The sequence below is a fragment of the Lepus europaeus genome, chromosome 17 (assembly GCF_033115175.1).
Source record: "Lepus europaeus isolate LE1 chromosome 17, mLepTim1.pri, whole genome shotgun sequence".
NCBI classification, from domain to species: domain Eukaryota; kingdom Metazoa; phylum Chordata; class Mammalia; order Lagomorpha; family Leporidae; genus Lepus; species Lepus europaeus.
The window spans coordinates 62,757,634-62,780,519 of record NC_084843.1 but is presented as its reverse complement, the minus strand read 5'-3'; the positions used below and the strand labels follow the sequence as shown (position 1 = coordinate 62,780,519).

The following is a 22,886-nucleotide window of genomic DNA, read 5'->3' as shown; positions in this document are numbered from 1 at the left end:
TAGAACCCGGTGTGCCGGTGCCGCAGGTGGAGGATTAGCCTATTGAACCACGGTGCCGACCCAGTTATTTTCCTTTTAAGTTAAACTTTTTATTTTAAAAATTGTTGTGAAATTAAAATCTTTCAACATGTAGTTAATTTGTGCCGATACATCACTTGTCCCTTGTGAGGCCAGTTGTTCTTTTTGTACAACTAGAAGACTTACTCGTGGTGGTTTATAACTTCTAATGTTCTGAGAACCCCAAAACAAAGTTTTTCTACTTTTAAGCGCAGCAGTTCACTCATTCAGTGAACTCATTATTCATTCTTTGTTTTCAAATGTCCTGATATTTTGTCATACTGTTGCATTAATGTCAACCACTTTGTGAAGTTGATGTTATGTCTGTGTTTACAGATCCAGAATACAAAGTCAGGAGACCTTGTCTCACTGGGGTTATGTTTTTGTACATAAATAAGTTTACCTTTTAATTCCATTTTTACATGATTTCTTTTGTTGTTGTTTAGTTTAGTTGAAAGGCAGAGAGAGGGAGAGAGAGAGAGTCCCATCCACTGGTTTACTCCCCAGATGTGCAAAACAGCTGGGGCTGGGCTGGGTCCAAAACTTGAAGCTGAGAGTTCAATCCAAGTTTTCCATGTGTGTGACAGAAACCCAGTTACTTGAACCATCACCACTATGTCTCATGGTCTACAGAAAGCTGGAGTCAGAAGCTAGAGTTGGAGCTGGGAATCCAATTCATGCACTCTGATAGGGAACATAAGCACCTAAACCAGCATCTTAACTAGGCTAAATACCTGCCTCACCATGAAGTTTTTAACGTATCCTCATATACAAGTAGCTATACATAACTAATTTTTTTCCTTTTGAACCACCTCAGGGTAAATTGCAGATACTATGTTCTTTTTAAAAAATATTTATTTATTTATTTGAAAATCAGAGTTACAGACAGAGAGAGGTCTTCAATCCGCTGGTTCACTCCCCAAATGGCTGCAATGGCCAGATCTGAAACCAGGAGCCAGGAGCTTCTTCCAGGTCTCCCACATGGGTGCAGGGGCCCAAGCACTTGTGCTATCTTCTGCTGCTTTCCTAGGCCATTAGCAGGGAGCTGTATTGGAAGTGGCACAGCCGGGACTGGAACCGGTGCCCATATGGGATGCTGGCACAGCAGACAGAGGCTTAACCTAGTATGCCACAGCACTGGCCCCAGACATTATGTTCTTATACCTGAATTCTTCAGTGTTGCCTAAGGAGTTCTTTTTCTTTTTAAAAATAGGTTGTTAGATCTGTATAGATAGGTAGTAGAGAAGGATTATGTTATTTGTTGCTGGACCTGTAACTTCGGTGAAATGTTTTCATCATTAGTAATTCTCCAGACCATTTGTTGCCTCTCTTGCCTTTGTTCTTTGGGCTCTCCCTTATAGTTTCTGACACACCTAGAAGTGTGAGAACTTACTACCTTACATTGCATTATGAATGATGCTATTCAGAGCCTGAGAATCTTTCTGTTACTGACTTTTTTTTTTTTCCTTTGCTCCCTGTACTCAGCTGTATGTGTCATAGGGCAGACTGAGTTTCAGTAAGCTCCTAATGTGGATACTGGAAACCTCACCTGCCTGCCAAGTCCTTTGGCTGAGAGCAAAGCGAAGGCTTGGTACTTGTCACTGCTTTGCAGCACTTGAGCTAAAGGAATGCTGCATAGCTTGTTGGAAGTTGATTAGTGGCCTTGAGTAGGGTGTGCATGAGGGTGTGCATAGACAGGTGAGGGTCTTGGAGTCTGTCTGGGTGGTGTCATTCCCTCCTGACACCATGTTAATATTTATTGAGTGCATCCTTATGACAAGTACTGTGATAGGAACTTTTGGAATAGCATATAAAACACATAATTAAATCACAGTTCTGTTCATCATTGTTTTTGTACTGGGCAAGTTAATGTCTTCAAGCCTCACTTTACTGTTCTGTAAAATTGAACTATTAATACCTACCTGATAGGGCTCTTATGAAGATGAAATAAGGACTGTAAGTATAATTTCAACATGTAGCTAATAGTAGTTAATATTTCATTTTATAGGCCGGCGCCGTGGCTCACTAGGCTAATCCTCCGCCTTGCGGCGCCGGCACACCGGGTTCTAGTCCCGGTCGGGGCACTGGATTCTGTCCCGGTTGCCCCTCTTCCAGGCCAGCTCTCTGCTGTGGCCAGGGAGTGCAGTGGAGGATGGCCCAAGTCCTTGGGCCCTGCACCCCATGGGAGACCAGGAGAAGCACCTGGCTCCTGCCATTGGATCAGCGCGGTGCGCCGGACGCGGCGGCCATTGGAGGGTGAACCAATGGCAAAGGAAGACCTTTCTCTCTGTCTCTCTCTCTCACTGTCCACTCTGCCTGTCCAAAAAAAAAAAAATTAATTAATTAATTAATTAATTAAAAAAAGAAAGTTTAAAAAAATATTTCATTTTATAAAGGCAGGTTCAGGATACATGAGTGATACCATATAAAACAAATAGAGAATAATAAAACATAGTGAATAATATGACAGTGCAGTATATAATCAAATACTTTGTGACATGTAGATTATAAAGATTATAAATAGTCTGAGAATTTAAAGAAGGGGAAAAACAGTCTTATGCAACCATTTAGTATCCCTGTGCTTCAGTTTTTCCACTGGACATGCTGTGGATAATACTAAGTGATCTTTCAGAGAATGATTAAGATGTCACAGCAGTTTTGCTTTTTTAGTGATGCATATTATGGTGGGAGGGAAGGAAGAGGGTTGAAGAACTTTTAGAAAACAAATCTAACAAATCATTCTTAATTTTTTCCTTATGCAGAAATGGCAGTCTTGTAGGAAAGCTTAAATCTGGACATTAAATGATTTCTTTGGAGGGAAAATGCTTGTTTGAAATTGCTCACTGTTGCCTCACTGGCATTTTAATTAGTGGGAAAGTAAGGTTGATCAATGGATGGCCTCTGATTGTGAGCCCCTTGAATATAATCTGAGGATTAAGTGATTTGTGCCTCAAATTATCCCTCTGATTCTGTGGCAAAAATCAACAAACAAGGCAGGAAAAGATTTAATTCTCTTGGACTGCATGTTAAGGACCTGTGGCTTACTTACTGTGGGTGTTTGTCCGGGACATCTTTACTCAGAATACAGTCCAGACTGCCAGTTTGTCCCTCCCACTTTTAAGCATATTTTCATAAGTATACCCATGGAAAACACCTTTAGAAAAGCACTTTACCCAACAACATCCAGAGGAAACTGGGTTCCTAGTTTGTTTTGTGTTTTACTTGGTGAATTTTTATTTGTCTGTTTTTTGCTAGCCTGCTTCTGGAAAGTTTCTATTCGGTTTTTATTTCTATCCCAATCATCTTCCTTCTGTTTCAAGAAATTTTCATAAAATTTCTTATGAACGTAAAGCTGCTCACACTTCTTTTTTTTCCTCTTTAGCTTGAGTGCCTCTTTTTGTTGTTGTTTGGGTTTTTTCTCCTTCTTCTTTTTTGGCATTGTTTGCCAAGGTTTCAAGTTTATGTGAGAGGTGAGGCAACGTTGATCTTGGCAGAACAGTGCAAAGCCAGTAGAGTCATTAAGTGACGCAAGCTTTTGATTTTTTCTTTCTGTTAAAGCTCTCTGGCACGGCTTGCTATTCTAGTCTCAGAAGAAAGGAGGAGAAGAAATTTTCTGGATATCTGGACGGGACGATAGAAGTTGGGGCACATTATGAAGAAGAACATCAACAAAAACTCCAGATAATCTAAACCAGCTTTTTGGCTTTGTGGAATCTTTGTCAGTTGCTTAGAACTTGAATTTTTATTTCAGAGAATGTTGGGACAAGACCACAGAGAACAAGGGGAGTTATGTTGGATTCCTACTTATCTGTGTGCCTCGCCTTCTAGTTGGAAAAGTCTTCAGTCCACAAGAAGCATTATAAACAAGCCTGAAGAACAAGTCTAACTCTGATCCTGGATACCGCTGGAGTTGAGGATTACATCCATTGCACCAGGAATTTTGGAGGCAGTTGAAGAAAAATTGAAGAAATCTATACTTGGGATTTCTCTGTTTGCGTTAATCCTGTACCATGTGACATTGTTTGGAGCAAGTGAGGGATGGTTCTCTTATCTGGATCTAAGAGGATACCTGAGCCCCTTGAGTTTCATGTGTGATGCTTGGAAAGTTGTAAACTCAAAATCTTTCATGATAAATTCACTAAATTCTGAATTTCCTTTCCTTTGAGGACTTCGGCAGGTGAAAATTCTCTGCCATAAAGAAATAAAACCTTCTCTGTGTTCTTAGGCTAAATGTGAACAATAATGTCTTGGAAGAGAAATTACTTTTCAGGGAGCCGTGGTAGTGTCCAAGGGATGTTTGCACCTCGAAGCTCAACCTCCATAGCCCCCAGCAAAGGCCTTAGCAATGAGCCGGGGCAAAACAGCTGCTTCCTCAACAGTGCCCTGCAGGTAAGGGCCGTTGCTTTATTTATTAATTAATTTATTTTTGTAAATTTTGACTGTTAGTTGCCCATGCTGTATTTCTGGGAACTCTCAACTATAATACTTTCACAGTCTTGGTTTGAACTCAGTAACCTCAGATCATTTTTAAAGTTTTATTTATGTGATTTTAGGCAGGCTGCTTTGTCTTTGAATCTCTATTACCTCATTTGTAAAAAGATCTGTTGATAATGATAATAGAAATAATAATAATAACAGTGATTATTTACCTGTGTAAAGGAAGGTTACATGAACCAGGTGATCTTCCTACTTGTTTATTACTTTTTTCCTCATCAGTCTATACAGTTTTCTTTTTTTCCTTTTGCAACTACAGGTCTTATTACTATATTTTCTTTTCTTTATTATAGAAAACAAAATTCTTTTCACAAGTGGAAGACTTTCAAGCATATTGTTCTTCTCTCATAATATTCAGACTCCCAGCCTGCACACTGAAGGGAGTCCAATGTTTGTCCAATTCATCTCTCAGTGCCCTCTCATGTATTAGCTCATGATTGGTATCTTGTCAGATATACTTGAACAGAGCTAGTGGAAAGTAAATTCTCCCAAAGTGATTATTTACCCTAGATTTGCCCATTTGCTATTGTTTGCCACCATAGTAGTCTCAGAATTTCAAAATTCCTGACTGCCTATTCAGGCTCTTAGTTTATTGGATCCATCCCCTGTGGTCTAACATTTAAGTAATTACTGTCCCTTCTATTCTGCTTTTCAGAGTAAAAGTAAATGAAATCTGCTACCCAAGATAGCTATACTTAGGTAAAATATTAACTTGGGGGCCAGTGTTTTGGCACAGAGAGTTAAGCTACCTGCAAGGCTGGCATCCTGTGTGAGTGCTGGTGTGAGTCTCACTTGCTCCACTTCCAATTCAGCTCCCTGCTAATATGCCTGGGAAAGTAGTGAAAGATGGCCTAAGTCTTTGGGGCCCTGTGTTCACATGGGAGACCCAGATGGAGTTCCAGACTCTGGCTCAGCCTGGCCCAGCACTGGCTGTTATAGTCTTTTGTGGAGTGACCCAGCCAATGGAAGGTCTCTCTCTCTCTCTTCTCTCTCTCTTTCTCTGCTTTTCAAATAAATAAATAAATCTTTAAAAACAAACAAACAAAAAAAAGAAAAGACAGTGCACTTGGTATAAATAGCACTGAACGTGGGAATTATGAGATCTGGATTCTAGTTTTAGCTCTTGTGTAGACAGCCTAACCTAATACAGGTAATAGTATCTGAGTTTCCTCATTTATTATACAAGAATCTTGCCAAACTTACCTATGTAATAAAAATTTTATACTCTCTCTCAAATTTCCAAGTTTTTATTTGAAAACATTAAAAAATCATATGCTTTAAATCTTCAAAAAGAGTTTATGTACTTTCCTTCATCACTATCACACATTTTATGCAGTTAACTTGGATTGGTCAGATTTTCCCCCTAGATGATGCATATGAGTTTTTTGAATAGCTTTATATACTGATAAAACTTTTTATAATTTAGAAACAGGCAATAGATATAGATGTGTATTTATCTCCTTCTTGGCCATAATCCTGCTTTTGTAATTCTGTTTCTTTCTATGTGTGGTAGCTATATTGCCAATTTAAACAATATTTGTTACTTTCCATTTTAATTTCCAGTGCCTTATACAACAAATGCTGTATGTACACACATACATATTTCTTTATCCATACTTAAAGGTTGAGACATTGATGGTTTTGGAGTCTCTATTATAATCATGTTGCAAGTTGAATATAATTGTAACTATGAGCTAATATTGTAACTTTAAAAACTATTTATTTATTTATTTATTTATTTGAAAGCAGCATCAGAGAGAGAGAGAGACTGAATCGAGATCTTCCATCCACTGATTCACTACTCAAATGCCTGTAACAACTGAGAATAGGCCAGGCTGAAGTCAGGAGCTCTCCCATGTGGATGACAGGAACACAAATACTTGAGCCATCATCTGCTCATTAGCAGGAAGCTAACTTGGAAGTTCAGAGTAGTCAGCATTTGTACTAGGTAATCTCCCGTATAGGATGTGGGCATACCCAGCAGTGGTTTAACCTGCTGTGCCACAGTGCCTTTCCTATAATGTTCTAACTTTTGATATGAAAGTTGTGTTTGCTACAGATAAGTTGAACTTAATACATTTGTTATAAAAAGGTGTTATTTAGAGGCGGGCATTTGTTATAACAATCAAATGTAACTTAAGGTGCCTTTATCACAAATTGGAGTGCCTGGGTTTGAGTCCTGGCTCTGTTTTAGATTCCAGCTTCCTCCTAATGTGCATCCTGGGAGGTGGCAAGTGATGGCTCAAGAACTTGTGTCCTTGAGGCTGGTACTGTGGCATAGTAGGTTAAGCCTCCACCTGCAGCACCAGTGTCCCTATATGGGTAACATTTTGAGTTCCAGCTGCTCCACTTCCAGTCCAGCTCTTTGCTTAATGGCCTGGGAAAGCTGCTGAAGAGAGGAATCTTTCATCTTTTGGTTTGTTCCTCATATGTTTGCAACAGCTAGAGCTGAGCCAGGCCCAAGCTAGGAGTTTGGAACTCCATGTGGTTCTCTCATGTGGGTGACAGGGACTCAAGTACTTGAGCCATCACCTGCTGCCTCTCAGGTTGCACATTTGTAGGAAGCTGGCATCAGAAGCCGAGCCAGAATTGTCTTAGGGAGGTCACATCTGTCTCAGAAAGGTTCAAAGATTGAGGATTCCTTTTTTTTTTTTCTTTTAATTTATTGATTTATTTGAAAGTCAGAGTTACACAGAAAGAGAAGAAGAGGCAGAGCGAGAAAGAGAGAGAGGTCTTCCATCCGCTGGTTCACTCCCCAATTGGCTGCATTGGCTAGAGCTGTGCTGATCAGGAGCCAGGAGACTCCTCTGGGTCTCCCACATGGGTGCAGGGGCCCAAGGACCTGGGCCATCATCCACTGCCTTCCCAGGCCACAGCACAGAGCTAGATCGGAAGTGGAGCAGCTGGGACTTGAACAGGTGCCCATGTGGGATGCCTGCACTGTAGATGATGGCTTTACCTGCTATGCCACAACACTGGCCCCTGAGGATTCTTTAAAAAAAAAAAAAAGATTTATTTATTTCAAAGACAGTTACAGAGAGAAAGAGAGAGAGAGATATTTTTCATCTACTGGTTCACTCCCCATATGGCCCCATATGGTTTTAAAATATTCTTGCTTTTCTTGAGTGAATAAAGAGACCCTTATTCTATAGCTTGTGACCCATAAATTTCCTTTTCAGGATCACATTTTTGTTTTTTTAATCTGAAAAGCAGAGAGAGAGCAGATAGTAGACAGACAAGACAGACAGACATAGCTCCCATCTGCCAGTTCACTCCCCAAATGCTTGTAACAGCCAGGACTGAGTTAGGCTGAAGTTGGGAGCTAGGAACTCAATCCAGGTCTCCAAAGTGGGTGGTGAGGGACCTGATTAGTTGGGCCATTGCCTGTTGCCTCTTAGGATCTACATTGGCAGGAAACTTGAAGTGGGAACCAGAGTTAAAAACTGAACTTAGGTACTCTGATTAATTAAATTTCTCAGATTGAATTGAGTTTCTCAATCTGTGTCTTCCGTTCCTCAGGGTCATATTTGATTTATGTTACACCATATTGTTGCCATGACTTTCTCTTAATGTTTAAATTAATCTTTTCTAGAATATGCACATTTGTTCCTTTGTTCGATATCTTGCCTTTTGTGTGTGTGTGTGTGTGTGTGTATTTTAATATACTGGAATGAGCTTTCTGGGGCCAGTGTTGTGGTGCAGTAGATTAAGCTGCCACTGACATCATCAGGCAGGTACAATCCTAGCTACCCTGCTTCTGATCCAGCTTTGTGCTGATGAACTTGAGGAGCTAGTAGAAGATGACTCAACTACTTGGGTCCCTTTCTCCTGAATGGAAGACCAGGGTAGAATTCCTGATACCTGGCTCCTGGCTTTGGTATGGCCCAGACTTGGCTGTTGTACCCATTTGGGGAATGAACCAGCACATGGAAGATCTCTCTATCTCTCTGTCCTTCTGTCTGTCACTCTGCCTTTTAAGGAAATAAGTAAATCAATCTTTAAAAAAGAAGTAGCTTTCTCTTAGAAATAAATCTTTTGCAGCCATTACCTATGTTTGCCCTAGCTCTTAAAGTTAAATGTGCTTCTTTGTAGATTAATGATGTATTTTCCCATTTTCATCAGGTTTTGTGGCACTTGGACATCTTCCGACGTAGTTTTAGGCAGCTCACAACTCACAAATGCATGGGAGATTCCTGTATCTTTTGTGCTCTCAAGGTAAGTACTTGATGGGCTAGCGTTGTGGTGCAGTGGATTAAGCCACTACACCAGTATTCCATTTCCTAGGACTGGTTTGAGTCCTGGCTGCCCCACTTCATGGCAGAAGACAGACCAAGTACATGGGCCCCTGCCACTCATGTGGGACACCAGGATGGAATTTCTGGCTTCTGGCTTCTGCCTGGCCCAGACTTGACTGTTGTAGCCTTTGGGAAGTAAACCAGCAGATGGAAGGTCTTTCTCTCTCTCTCCCTCTCTCTCTGATGCTCTGCTTTTCAAATCAATCTTTAAAGATTTATTTATTTATTTATTTGAAAGTCAGAGTAACACAGAGAGAAGGAGAGGCAGACAGAGAGGTCCTTCATCTACTGGTTTACTCTCCAATCGGCTGCAATGGCCGGAGTTGCAATGGCTGGAGCTGCGCCAATCCAAAGCCAGGAGCCAGGAGCCTCCTCCAGGCCTCCCATGTGGGTGCAGGGACCCTAGAATTTGGGCCATCTTCCGCTGCTTTTCCAGGCCACAGCAGAGAGCTGGATCGAAAGAGGAGCAGCCAGGACTTGAACCAGCACCAATATGGGATGCTGGCACTGCAGGCAGCGGCTCCACCCGCTACACCACAGCACCTGCCCCACCAATTTTTTTTTAAATGGCAGTTATTTCAGATTATTTCTTCTTACTAATATTAATGTTCCAGATGGTCAATATTGAAGATATTTGTTTAATCATCGCAATTCTAAATTTATTCCTGAATTATCTGCCTGTGGTTTAATACAGAAATGGATATGATTAACTTTGCTTGCTTGAAAGAATTACTGTATGGCTCAGATTGATGGTTTCTTTTCCTAAACCTTTTAATAGCTGATTTAATGTGATAGGATTCTTACTCCAGTGTGCTTCTACTTTGTTTATTTACCTGAAAAGCTAATTTGTCATTTTGAAAGAATAAACAATTCATTATTTTAATGAAGTTATTATTTGTTAAAACTAGGTTTTGTAAAAACTCTTTTTATTGAGTAATAACAGTATTAAAGATTTCCCACTTCCCCATTTTTCACATTACCATATTTCATATTATTTTTTAAAGAAAGATTTATTTATTTATTTGAAAGTCAGAATTAGAGAGAGAAATATCTTTCATCTGCTGTTTCACTCCCCAGATAGATGCAGTTGCCAGGGCTGGGCAAGACCAAAGCCAGGGGCTTCATTTGGGTCTTCCATGTGGACGGCAGAGGCCCAAGAACTTGGGCCATCTTCTGCTACTTTTCTTGGGCCATAAGTAGGGAGCTGGATCTCAAGTGAAAAAGCTGGGACTTGAACCTGCACACTGTTTGTGATGCTGTTGTTGCAGTTGGTGGTTTTACCTGCTATGCCACGATGCTGGCCCCCTCACATTTAATGTTTTTAAAACAAGATCTCAGGCAGGAAGAGAGAGAGAGAGAGAGCACGCAATCCCACATGCTAGTTCATTCCCTAAATACTTGCCAAGACGAGAACTGGGACAGACCAAAGCTGGGAGCTGGGAGCTGGGAACTCAATCCAGGTCTCCCACATGGGAGGCAGGAACCATATCAAGACATTTCGGACTCAGAGATTTTTAGGTATGCTGCAAAAGAGAAAGAACTGTGATGTATGAAGGACTGCATCGCTGTGGCTTGTTTTTACAATATGTAGCTTTCCCTTGTTTCCTTGGTCCAAATATATGATGGATAATTTGTGTTTAGATGAATCTACCTCATTTAAATGAGTTCTGAGTAAACTTTTAAAGTCATGTTTTAATCTCATGAAGTCTGAATTTTTGGTCTTTCATGAAGATGCTTGGATGTAATCATTACATTTTTAATTTAGTTGCTTTTACATCTATTTTTTGGAAGATTTATTTACTTATTTATTTTTTAAAGATTTATTTATTTGTTTGAAAGTCAGACTTACACAGGGAGGAAGGAGAGGTAGAGAGAGAAAGAGATCTTCCATCTGCTGGTTCATTCCCCAATTGTCCGTAACGGCCAGAGCTATGCTGATTAGGAGTCAGGAGCTTCTTCCAGGTCTCCCACGCGGGTGCAGGGGCCCAAGGACTGGGGCCATCTTCAACTGCTTTCCCAGGCCATAGCAGAGAGCTGGATTGAAAGTGGAGCAGCCGGGTCTCGAACCGGCGCCTATATGGGATGCCGGCACTTCAGGCCAGGGTGTTAACTCACTGCACCAAGCACTGGCCCAGATTTATTTATTTTGAAAGTAGAGTTTCAAAGAGAGAAGGAGAAACAGAGAGGTCTTCAATCTTCTTGTTCACTCCCCAGATGGCTGCAACGGTCATGGCTGGGCCAGACCAAAGTCAGGAGCCAGGAACATTGTCCAGGTCTCTCTCATGTGGGTGGCAGGGACCATCTTCTGCTGCTTTCCCCGAGCATTGGCAGAGATCTGGATTGGAAGTGGAGCAGCTAGGACTTGAACTAATACCCACATGGATGCCAGTGTTACAGGCTGAGGCTCTACCCACTATGCCACAACACTGGTCCCTTGAAAATTCTTTGGGAACTGCATTGTGGTATAGAGGGTTAAGCCACCACCCATGATGCCAGCATGCTCTGTGGGTGCCAATTTGAGTTTTGGTTGCTCCACTTCTGATCTAGCTTCCTGCTGATGTGCCTGGGACAGCAGCAGAGTATAGCCCAAGTGCTTGGGCTCCTGCTCCCATGTGGGAGACCCGGAACAAGTACCTGGCTCCTGGCTTCAGTCTGGCCTAGTCCTGGCCATTGCTGCCATTTGGGGAGAGAACCAGTAGTTGGAAGATCTCCTCCTGTCTCTCCTCTCTCTGTCACTCTACTTTTCACATAAATAAGTAAATCTTTAAAAAAAAAAAAAAAAAAAGAAAGATCTTTTGGCCAGTATGAATTTGAAATTTTAAGTCCATGATAGACATATCTTTAGGAGATAAGTAAGTCTTCTGAACTTCTTGTTACTTGGTTCACAAGCATCTTTGTTTGGAATCATTGTAACTTGTAGCAAAACAGAATAAATTATTGATTTATTGAGGAGTTTAAGTATGAATTTTAAATTACAAGTTGATTGTAACATTTTTTACTTTGCTCATTTAAACAGAAGTTCATTCAAAGGAACATTTGACCTGATTTTCTGAATGGTACATGGATTTTAAGTTTAGGTAAATAAGAAATAACCCAGCGCTTGGTTAACAAGTGCAAGGGAGGTCTGATTCATAACATTAAGACAATGCTAGGGAGATACTTAGCTGGAAAGATGTAAATCCTGGAGAAATCCCTGGTAGAGGAATCTACTATAAGTAGAAACTTACCTGTACCATGAAGGGATAATGGAACTTATATGACGTCTACCATGCCTTTGATCAGGGCTATGTTGTACTCTTCATTGACCCAGATGAGATTCTGGACAATTGGCTGCCACAAGGTTATGTTTCATTTTCCAGAGGGACAAATTGTTATTTTAATGTAAATCAGTATCATTATAAGCCTGGGAGATAAAGAAAATCAACAACCAGGCTGCACAGAACACACTCTGAGACACCCAAGTACAAAAGGAAAGTTATTCTATTAACTTGTTGGAGGAAATATCTTGAAACCCCTTCAGAGAAGAATTTGCTTGTGATGGAAGGTAAATGGGTTTAGGAGATCAAAGGCTGTTATTTTGGATCTTCATAACTCTGGGAATGTGCTGGAATTCTGGTACTTTCCTGATTACATCACGGCCTGGTCTAAGAGATTTATTTTCCTACCCTGCCTCTTTTGTTATGTTGTAAGGGTATAAAAGGTTTAACTTTTTCCTCCCTAAAGTACTTTTCAATCTCTCAGTGCTACATAAACATCAAATAATTAGGCTGTAGTTTACATACGCTTCACATTTTAGATTGCATTGCTTGCATTCTTTTAATTATTGTATAATTAATTTGAAAAGTATAATAGACTTACAGTGCAGATGGATTATTTGAAAGTGTGGATGAGCCGAGCTTGAATTCTAGTAGCTGAGAAATTTAAATTGTTAAAATAGTAGTTTGAAGAAATATTCCTTCATCCAGGCTGGAGAGCTTGATTTCTTGAAAGTATATGAAGGAGTGAATCATCATAACTTAATTCTACCTGAAGGATGTTGCTGTTATTTCCCACTTTAAAAATATTTTTATAGAATATGAAAATAATATATTGTATCTTTGAACTGGATTGTAACCAATATACTAAGACAAGAAAAACAAAGGAAAAATACAAAGATTAGAAAGGAAGGAACAAAGTTCTGGTTATTTATAGATGATGTTATTGACTATTTTTTTTTTTAGGATTTATTTATTTATTTGAAAGGCAGAGTTACAGAGAGATAGAGACAGAGAGGCAGAGGGAGAGTGAAAGGGAGGTCTTCCATCGGCTGATTCTCTCCCCAAATAGCCGCAAAGCCAGGGCTGTGCTGATTAGAAGCTAGGAGCCAGGAGCTTCTTCCAGGTCTCCCACGTGGGTGCAAAGGACTTGGGCCAACTTCCACTGCTTTCCCAGGCCACAGCAGAGAGCTGGATTGGAAGTGGAGCACCTGGGACTCCAGCCAGCGCCCATATGGGATGTTGGCACTGCAGGCGGCAGCTTTACCCACTATGCCACAGTGCTGGCCCCATGATTGACTATTTTTAAAAATCCCCAGAATCTACTGATTAATAAAATAATCCGTAAGAGTGTATAGCAGATTGTTGCATATAAGAATGGCCGGTACCGCGGCTCACTTGGTTAATCCTCCGCTGACGGTGCCGGCACCCCGGGTTCTAGTCCCAGTTGGGGTGCCGGATTCTGTCCCAGTGCTCTTCCAGTCCAGCTCTCTGCTGTGGCCCGTGAGTGCAGTGGAGGATGGCCCAAGTGCTTGGGCCCTGCACCCCATGGGAGACCAGGAGAAGCACCTGGCTCCTGGTTTTGGATCAGCGCAGTACACCAGCCGTAGTGGCCATTTGGGAGGTGACCCAACGGAAGGAAGGCCTTTCTCTCTATCTCTCTCTCTTATTGTCTAACTCTGCCTGTCCAAAAAAAAAAAAGTAACACACTTAAAACAAGGGCAACAGGGGACTGGCATTGTGGTGCCATGGGGTAAGCTGCCGCCTGCAACACTGGCATCCCATGTGGGAGCCAGTTCAACTCCAGGCTGCTTCACTTCCAATCCAGCTCCCTACTAAAACAACTGAGAAAAAGCAGTGGAAGGTGGTCTCCTGCACCCACATGGAAAACCCATATAAAGCTCCTGTCTTCTGTCCAGCACAGTCTTGGCAAACTGCAGCTCTTTGGGGAGTAAACCAGCAGATGGAAGATCTCCCTCTCTGTCTCTCTCTAAATCTGCCTTTCAAATAAGTAATCTTTAAAAATGGTCAATGAAAACAATATAAATTACCTTGTAAGTATTATGTGAGAGTTAACTATTTTTAATAGAATGGCTTCACTTCTAAGAGGACTTAATGATTCACTGGCAGGCTGCAGCACACTGGCCGTAGTGGCCATTTTGGGGGTAAACCAATGGAAGGAAGACCTTTCTCTCTGTCTCCCTCTCTCTCTCACTGTCTAACTCAACCTGTCAAAAAAAAAAGATTAAGGTAGCGGGGCTGGCACTGTGGTGCAATGGCCACAAAAAAAAAAGCTCTGGCCTGAAGCGCCGACGCTAGCATCCCATATGGGCGCCAATTCGAGTCCCAGCTGCTCTTCTTCTGATCCAGCTCTGCTATGGCCTGGGATAGCAATAGAAGATGGCCCAAGTCCTTGGACCCCTGCACCCACATGGGAGACCCGGAAAAAGCTCCTGGCTCCTGGCTTCAAATCAGTGCAGCTCAGGCTGTTGCGGCCATCTGGGAAGTGAAGCAGCGGATGGAAGACCCCCTCTCTGTCTCTACCTCTCTGTAACTCTGTCTTTCAAATAAATAAAAAATAAATCTTAAAAAAAAAAAAAAAGATTAAAGTAGCACATTTAGTTGTGTTTCTATAAGTAGCAACAAGCAGAAAATAAAATTGAAAAAAGCTTTTGTCATAACAGCAATGTGTATGTGGTAGATATGAATAAATCTAATAAAGGTTGTAAGATATTTATGTAAATTATCACAGAAATTCAATATAATGAGTAATCTTCAAGTGGCAACAGTGTTTAGGTCAAAATAGAATATTGCTGGGGCTGGCACTGTGGCATAGTGGGCTAAGCTTCTGCCTATGGCAGCAGCATCCCATATGGGTACCAGTTCTAATCCCAGATGCTCCTCTTCCAATCCAGCTCTCTGCTATGGCCTGGGAAAGCAGTAGGGGATGGCTCAACTGTTCTGGCCCCTCAACTGTTCTGCACCTGTTGGGAGACCGGGAAGAAGCTCCTGGCTTCTGGCTTCTGGTCAGCCCACCTCCGGGCACTGTGGCCATTTGGGGAATGAACCAGCTGATGGAGGACCTTTCTCTCTGTCTCTTCCTGTCTCTGTCTGTAACTCTACCTCTCAAATAAATACATTAAAAAATCTAAATAAATAAATAAATGGAATATTGCTAGCACCATAGATCTTCACTTTACCTTTTTTCTCGGCCACATCGCCCATTTTCTTAGGGATAACCACTTTATTACTGTTTGTGATAATCATGTCCTTGTTTATAGAATGGATACATCAATGATAAAACTACTTTAAAATTACTTGGTTTTGAAACTTCATTTTAAATAGAATCATTCTATATGCATTCTGTGTCTTTATCAGCAATAGTTTTATAAAATTATTCATGTTTTTGTGATTTTTTTGTTCATTTTCATTGTTGTATTTCTTTGCATAAGTAAATCACTGTCCATTCTACTACTAATAGTCATTTGAATTGCTTTTGGTATTTGAATTTTATGAGCAACATTGCTATGAACATAGTTGTATATGTCTACATATGTGTATTGTTTCTTTTGTGTGGATGCCCAGGGCTGGAATTACTGTATCATAGGATTTGTATGTCTCTAGCTTATTTATTTATTTATTTATTTATTTATTTTCTGACAGGCAGAGTGGACAGTGAGAGAGAGAGAGAGAGACAGAGAGAAAGGTCTTCCTTTGCCGTTGGTTCACCCTCCAATGGCCAGCACGGCTGGCGCACTGCGACTGGCACATCATGCTGATCCAAAGCCAAGAGCCAGGTGCTTCTCCTGGTCTCCCATGTAGGTGCAGGGCCCAAGCACTTGGGCCATCCTCCACTGCACTCCCGGGCCACAGCAGAGAGCTGGCCTGGGAGAGGGGCAACTGGGACAGAATCTGGTGCCCCAACCGGGACTGGAACCTGGGGTGCCGGCGCTGGTCTCTAGCTTTTTTAAACAATGCTGTCTTCCATTGTTTTCATAAATTAAGCAGTAGTATAATGTATAGTCTGATTGGCAACTTTTTTCTTGAGGTTGAGAAAAGTCAATTCTGAAATTTTATTTATTTACTTTGACTTTATTTGAAAGGCAGAGACAGAGCGAATGAGCTTTCATCTGGTGGTCCACTGCCCAAATGCCTTCCAACAGCTGGTTCAGGCTGAAACCAGGAGCCTGGAATTCCATCCAGGTTAGTAGGGAAACCCTACTCATTATAGTCACTCAGGACTCAGGTGCCAAAGCTAAAATCATACTGGATATTATTAGTTGCTATGCCAGGGGAACATAGAACTGGCATCGGCAGATAAAGGCTGTAACTTTCCTTCTCCTCACAACTTCTTGGCAAGAGCTAATGTCTTGTCTTACTGAACCACAGTGGGGCCAAGAAATATGATCCCATCATGATTTTTACAAGAGGGAAGAGCCAGAAATATGAGTATTCTGCCAACAGTATAAATGACTGTCATACTTTACCAGAAATCAAGGGTTGTTATAAAACTATAATAATTAATATATTGTGGTTTGGCTACAGTAAGATGAATAAATCAATGGAACAAAATCAAGAATTCAGAAACAGACATTGGAAGCTTACCATTTGCTCTGTGAATCAAAAGAGAAAGTGAACTTTTCAATAAATGGTGTTTGGATGATTGGTTATCCATATAGAAAAAGAGAAATAGATCCTATTTTGGTATTATGCCAAAAATAAGAGTTTGAGATGAATCAAGGACTAAAATATGAAAGACAGCATTTTTAAAGTTTCAAAAGAAAATATGAAATAATGTCATGATTCAAAAATAGGAAAGGACTGATTTAATAAGACATGAAAAGGTGGGCATTTGCTGCAGTGGTTAGGTTGCCCCTTGGATGCTCATATCTGCATCCCATTTAAGAGTGACTGGTTTGTCTCAACAGCTACTCCACTTCCTAACTACCCTCCTGCTAATGTGCACTCTGAAAGGCAGCAAATGTTGCTGAAGTTCTTAAGTCCCTGCAAACCTTTTGGGAGACCCAGATGGAGTTGGAGGCTCCTGGCTTTGGCCTATCCCAGCCCTAGCTGTTGCAGGCATCTGGATAGTGAGCAGTGAATGGAAGATCTCTCTTGGTTTCTCTCCATCTCTTTACCTTTTAAATAAAATGAAAATAAATAAGTAAAAAAGGCACAAAATACAAGATTAAAATGAATAAATATTTTATTGTAGAAAGTTCAAGAACTTAAGACCCCATAAAATAGACAAGACTGCAAACTGGAAGGAAATATCTGATATATGTAAGTCGTCAAAGGGTTAGTATCTAGCTTAGCGCTGCAAGCATAAATAAAAGATAGATGATGGCCAGCTGTGTGGTGCTACAGTTAAATCACTGCTTAAAACCTCTGCATCCCGTATCAACGTGCCTGGTTCAGTCTCAGCTACTCCACTTCACATCTAGCTTCCTTCTAGTGTGCACCCTAAAAGGTAGGTGCACACTCAAATACTTGGTTCTTCTCAAATACTTGGTTTCCTTTCACCCACATGGGAGACTCGGATGAAGCCCTTGCTGTTGCAGGTGTTCGAGGGGGAGGTGAACCAGTGATGGGAGATCTCTCTCATTTCTCTCTTTGTCTCTCCGCCTTTCAAGTAAAATGAAAATAAAAAAATTAATTTAAAAAGATAAACGAGTAAAGATATAGATAGGCATTTCTGAGAATAGGAAACCTAAATGGACCCCAAGCATATGTAAGATGCTTCCTTGCAGTAGCAACTCAAGAAATGCAATTAACCTTTCAGATTGGCAGAAATTAAAAAAGCTGATAAAATTGTCACCAGAAAGGTAGAATAGTGGGAACTTTTATACATTGCTATTTGGAATATAAACTGATACCACTACTTGGGAAAACTTTGTCGTTGCTTAGTAAAATTGAACTTATACATAAGCTACCACCCAGAAGTTTCGCTTCTAGGCATATTTTAGAAAATGTCTTGATATGTGATATACTGGAAAGATATTGAGAATGTTGAAACTAGTCGTTTTTGTGTGATAGAGAAAAAATGTAAATAACTGATTTCAACTACAGTAGAGTAGACTTTAAAATTATAGTTTTATTCCCATAGTAAAATATCATGTAATAGTAAAAACAAGTGGCCTGCAGTTAAATTTCTCAGTTTGCAGTAATCTCAAAGATACCACTTTGAATTAAAGAAAAACCAAGTCGGGTGCTAGTGCTATGGCGTAGCTGGTAAAGCCACTTCTTGTAGTGCCCCACCCCATATGGGTGCTGGTTCGAGTCCCAGCTGCTCCACCTCCAATCCAGCTCTCTACTATGGCCTGGGAAAGCAGTGGAAGATGACCCAAGTCCTTGGGCTCCTGCCCCTGTGTGGGAGACTCAGAAGAAACTCCCGGCTCCTGGGTTCGGATCGGCACAGCTCCAGCATTGTGGCCATCTGGGGAGTGAACCAGCAGGTGGACGACACAGCTCTCTCTCTCTGTGCCTCTCATTAACTCTGCCTTTCAAATAAGTAAATACATCTTTTTTAAAAAAAGGTCACAGAAGATTATGTAAATTTTTATTCCATTTATATACAAATCAAAACCATGCAAAACCAAAGTACATATTTTTCAGAGATTCATGCATGTCATAAAACTAATAGAGAAAAAGGGAACGATTTTCATCAAATTTGGGATAGCAGTTGCCTCTGCAAGATGGAAGGAGGAGGATGTAATCACCTGGGGAGCCTCAAACTCAGTGTTTATTTTTCCATTTCTTTAATTGGGTTGTGGGCACATGGATATTTATTTATTTTTTGGCTATGTTTATAGCATTTTTAAAATATTTATTTATTTATTTATTTGATAGGCAAAGTTACAGAGAGGCAGAGGCAGAGAGAGAGAGAGGAGAGAGAGAGAGAGAGATAGATGTCTTCCATCCTCTGGTTTACTCTCCAAATGTCCTCCATGGCTGGAGTTGCACCAATCCAAAGCCAGGAGCCGGGAGCTTCTTCTGGTTCTCCCACATGGGCGCAGGGGCCCAAGCAGTTGGGCCATCTTCTACTGCTTTCCCAGGCCATAGCAGAGAGCTGGATGGGAAGAAGAACAGCTGAGACTCAAACTGATGCCCATATGGAATGCCAGCACTGCAGGTGGAAGCTTGCCTTTCCACACCACAGTGCCAGCCCGTATATGTAGCATTTGAACATATACAAATATATATTACACTTGATCTTAGAAAAAACGCTGAGAAGTGATTATAAGTACATAATACATTCGGTTTTTTGTGTGATCATTTTTTGTTATAAAATATAGAAAAGTACTGTGATCATTCTAGAAAGCACACTAAACTATAAAGAAAACTAGAAATTGCCTGAACTCCAACACAGAGATTGTCATTCTGGGTTTCCTCTCTGTCTTGTGATCCTTCTATCAATAAGCCTTTTGCTTAGTATTTCTGTAAGAAGAATACTTGTTTTCAGATCTCTAAATTTTCTCTATGTGTAGTATTTTCCTACTTTATTTATTTATTTGACAGGCAGAGTTAAACAATGAGAGAGGGAGAGACAGAGAAAAAGATCTTCCTTTCCGTTGGTTCACCCCCATAATGGCTGCTACCACTGGCGTGCTGCGCCGATCCGAAGCCAGGAGCTAGGTGCTTCTCCTGGTCTCCCATGCGGGTGCAGGGCCCAAGCACTTGGGCCATCCTCCACTGCCTTCCCGGGCCGCAGCAGAGAGCTGGCCTGGAAGAGGAACAACCGAGATAGAATCCAGTGCCCCAACCGGGACTAGAACCCGGTGTGCCGGGGCCGCAGGCGGAGGATTAGCCTAGTGAGCCGCGGCGCCGGCCCTACTTTATTTACTTTAACCTAATAATACTCTGGATTGCTATTTTAAAGTTACTGTCTTAAGACCTTGAAGTGACTCCTAATTGTCTCTTAAATCACTTAAAAATGTGTGATTATAGATGTTTTAAGACCTAATTTCACACTTCTTTTCCTCTCTTTCTCTTCCCTAGACACTCTCCATTTCAGCTTTGGTAGCAGATGGTACCCTTGCTATGCCTATCTCCCAGACATTTCAGGCACCATTCACTTTGGATTATTTTCTGTGTTTTGCCAAACCACATATACCTTGCAGAACTCAGCTTCAGAAAGTTTCCTTCTTCATGAACTTTAAAAAATACGCCTGTTTGAGTTTACCAGTATTTAGCATGGCCAAATACATTTTGGGGAAGGGAGCTCAATTCATATTCCCTCTTAGTATTTCTTCAGTGTCTAGCACAGTGCCCAGACCATAATATAAATAACTCTGCTTTCCTGGAGTGATATACTCTTTAAAAGTTGTTGGATTTCTGTTACTGAGATGTTAGTGTCTGTCTTTTTCCTTTCATTTGCTTTTGTCTTTTTTTTTTTTTTTTAAGATTTTATTATTTATTTGAAAGGCAGAGTTACAGAGAGGCAGAGGCAGAGAGAGAGAGGTCTTCCATACAATGGTTTACTCCCCAGACGGCTGCAACAGCTGGAGCTGTGCCAATCCGAAGCCAGGAGCCAGGAGCTTCCTCCAGGTCCCCCATGCAGGTGCAGGGGCCCAAGGACTTGGGCCATCCTCTACTGCTATTCCAGGTCATAGCAGAGAGCTGGGTGAGAAGAGGAGCAGCCAGGACTAGAACCGGTGAACATATGGGATGCTGGCACTTCAGGCCAGGGCGTTAACACGCTGTGCCACAGAGCCAGCACCTTGTTTGTATTCTCTAAGGCTAAATTTGATATTTCTTAGTTGAAATACTGTAAGAGCTTGCCAATTCTATGAAGTCAAATTTCTTCTTACTTTTAATTTATTTATTTTCATTTTATTTGAGAGGCTAAGAGAGCAAGTTCGCCCATCTGCTGGTTCACTTCTCTAAGGCTCATAGATAGCCAAGACTTAGCCAGGCTAATGTCAGGACCCTGGAACTCAAGCTGGGTTCCCAATTTGGTGACAGGGACCCAGTACCTGGAGCCATCACCTCTGCCTCCCAGGGTGTGTTTTATCGAAAGCGTACCCAGGACTTTGATAGGAGCTGCAGTGTTCTAAGCCGTGTCTCAATCCTGTGCCAAATACTTGCCCCCAAATCAACCGTCTGTCTTTCTTTCTTTCTTTCTTTCTTTCTTTCTTTCTTTCTTTCTTTCTTTCTTTCTTTCTTTCTTTCTTTCTTTCCTTTCTTTCTTCCTTCCTTCCTTCCTTCCTTCCTTCCTTCCTTCCTTCCTTCCTTTCTCTTTCTTTCTTTCTTTCTTTCTTTCTTTCTTTCTTTCTTTCTCTCTCTCTCTCTCTCTCTCTCTCTCTCTCTCTTCTTCTTCTTCTTCTTTCTTCTTTCTTCTTTTTTTTTTTTTTTAAATATTATTTATTTACTTGAAAGGCAGAGTTACAGAGACAGAGGCAAAGAGAGAGAGAGAGGTCGTCCATCCACTGGTTCACTACCCAGATGGCCGCAATGCCTGGAGCTGCACTGATTCGAAGCCAGGAGCCTTGTGCTTCTTCCTGGTCTCCCATGTGGGTGCAGGGGCCCAAGAACTTGGGCCATCTTCTACTGCTCTCCAAGGCCAAAGCAGAGAGCTGGATTGGAACAGGAGCAGCCAGGACTAGAACCGCACCCATATAGAATGCTAGTGCCACTGGCAGAAGATTAACCTACTGTGCTACAGCGCTGGCCTCTCAACTTTATTTTGGAGTATAATTGTTTAGTCTACAACCTACTTTTCTTTTCTTTTTGTTTTTAAGATTTATTTATTTGAAAGGCAGAGTTATAGAGACAGAGAGAGAGAGATGTCTCCCATCCGCTGATTCTCTCCCCAAATGGCCACAAGGGCTCAAGCTGGGCTGGCTGATTCAAAGCCAAGAGTCTGGAGTTTCTTCCAGGTCTCCTACGTGAGTGCAGGGGCCCAAGTACTTGGGTCATCTTCTACACCATTCCTAGGCCATAGCAGAGAGCTTATTAGAAGTGGAGCAGCAGGGGTTGGTGCTGTGGCATTGTGTGTAAAGCCTCTGCCTGCAGTGCCGGCATCCCATATGGGTGCTGGTTCAAGTCCCGGCTTCTCCACTTCCGATCCAGCTCTCTGCTATGGTCTGGGAAAGCAATAGAAGATGGCCCATGTCCTTGGGCCCCTGCACCCATGTGGGAGACCCGGAAGAAACTGCTTACCCCTGGCTTCTGATTGGCTCAATTCTGGCTGTTGGCCAGTTGAGGAGTGAACCAGCAGATGGAAGACCTCTCTCTCTGCCTCTGCCTCTCTCTAACTGCCTTTCAAATAAATAAATAAATAAATCTTAAAAAAAAAAAAGTGGAGCAGCTGGGTCTTGAACTGGTGCCCATATGGGATGCTGGCATCGCATGCAGCGGCCTTACCCGCTATACCACAGCGTCGACCCCTACAACCTACTATTAAGGACAAAAAGTAACATTAATGTGTTCCTAGATGAATTATTGGCTAAACAAGTTTCCTGTGGCCTGATCCTATTATAGGGTATTTGCCCTTCTTTGTGGGACTAAATGGTGAGATGCATCACCGTTCTTTTTCTCAGTTACATACTTTACCTTGTACCAACTCCTGAAATGCACTTAGAATTGGCCTTCAATGAACATCTTTCGGTTCGTGTCTTTAATATTTTCTTTCCTCCTGCTCTATGAACATTTGTCAATATTCCTATGTCTTGTGATCTTCTCTCTCTCTATTTTATGCAGTGCTCATAGTTTCTTTTGGTGATTTCTACAAAATATTTATGATTATTCACTTCTTTTGGTCTGGCAAAATGTACTATTTTTTTTT

The 22,886-nt window shown here is 41.4% G+C and overlaps 1 protein-coding gene across 16 annotated transcripts in view; it reads left to right on the top strand.

Moving 5' to 3' along the window:
* Positions 1-22,886, top strand: part of USP54 (ubiquitin specific peptidase 54) — a 131,128-nt gene that overhangs the window by 49,665 nt on the left and 58,577 nt on the right. For 12 of the 16 annotated variants that reach the window (XM_062214121.1, XM_062214118.1, XM_062214120.1 and 9 more), the window contains 2 exons: positions 3,616-4,446; positions 8,674-8,766. In XM_062214121.1, coding sequence (XP_062070105.1) covers positions 4,300-4,446; positions 8,674-8,766 — 240 coding nt within the window. In that variant the 5' untranslated portion in view covers positions 3,616-4,299. The remainder of the gene's footprint in view (positions 1-3,615; positions 4,447-8,673; positions 8,767-22,886) is intronic. The other 4 variants (XM_062214126.1, XM_062214123.1, XM_062214124.1 and 1 more) reach the window with 1 other exon arrangement.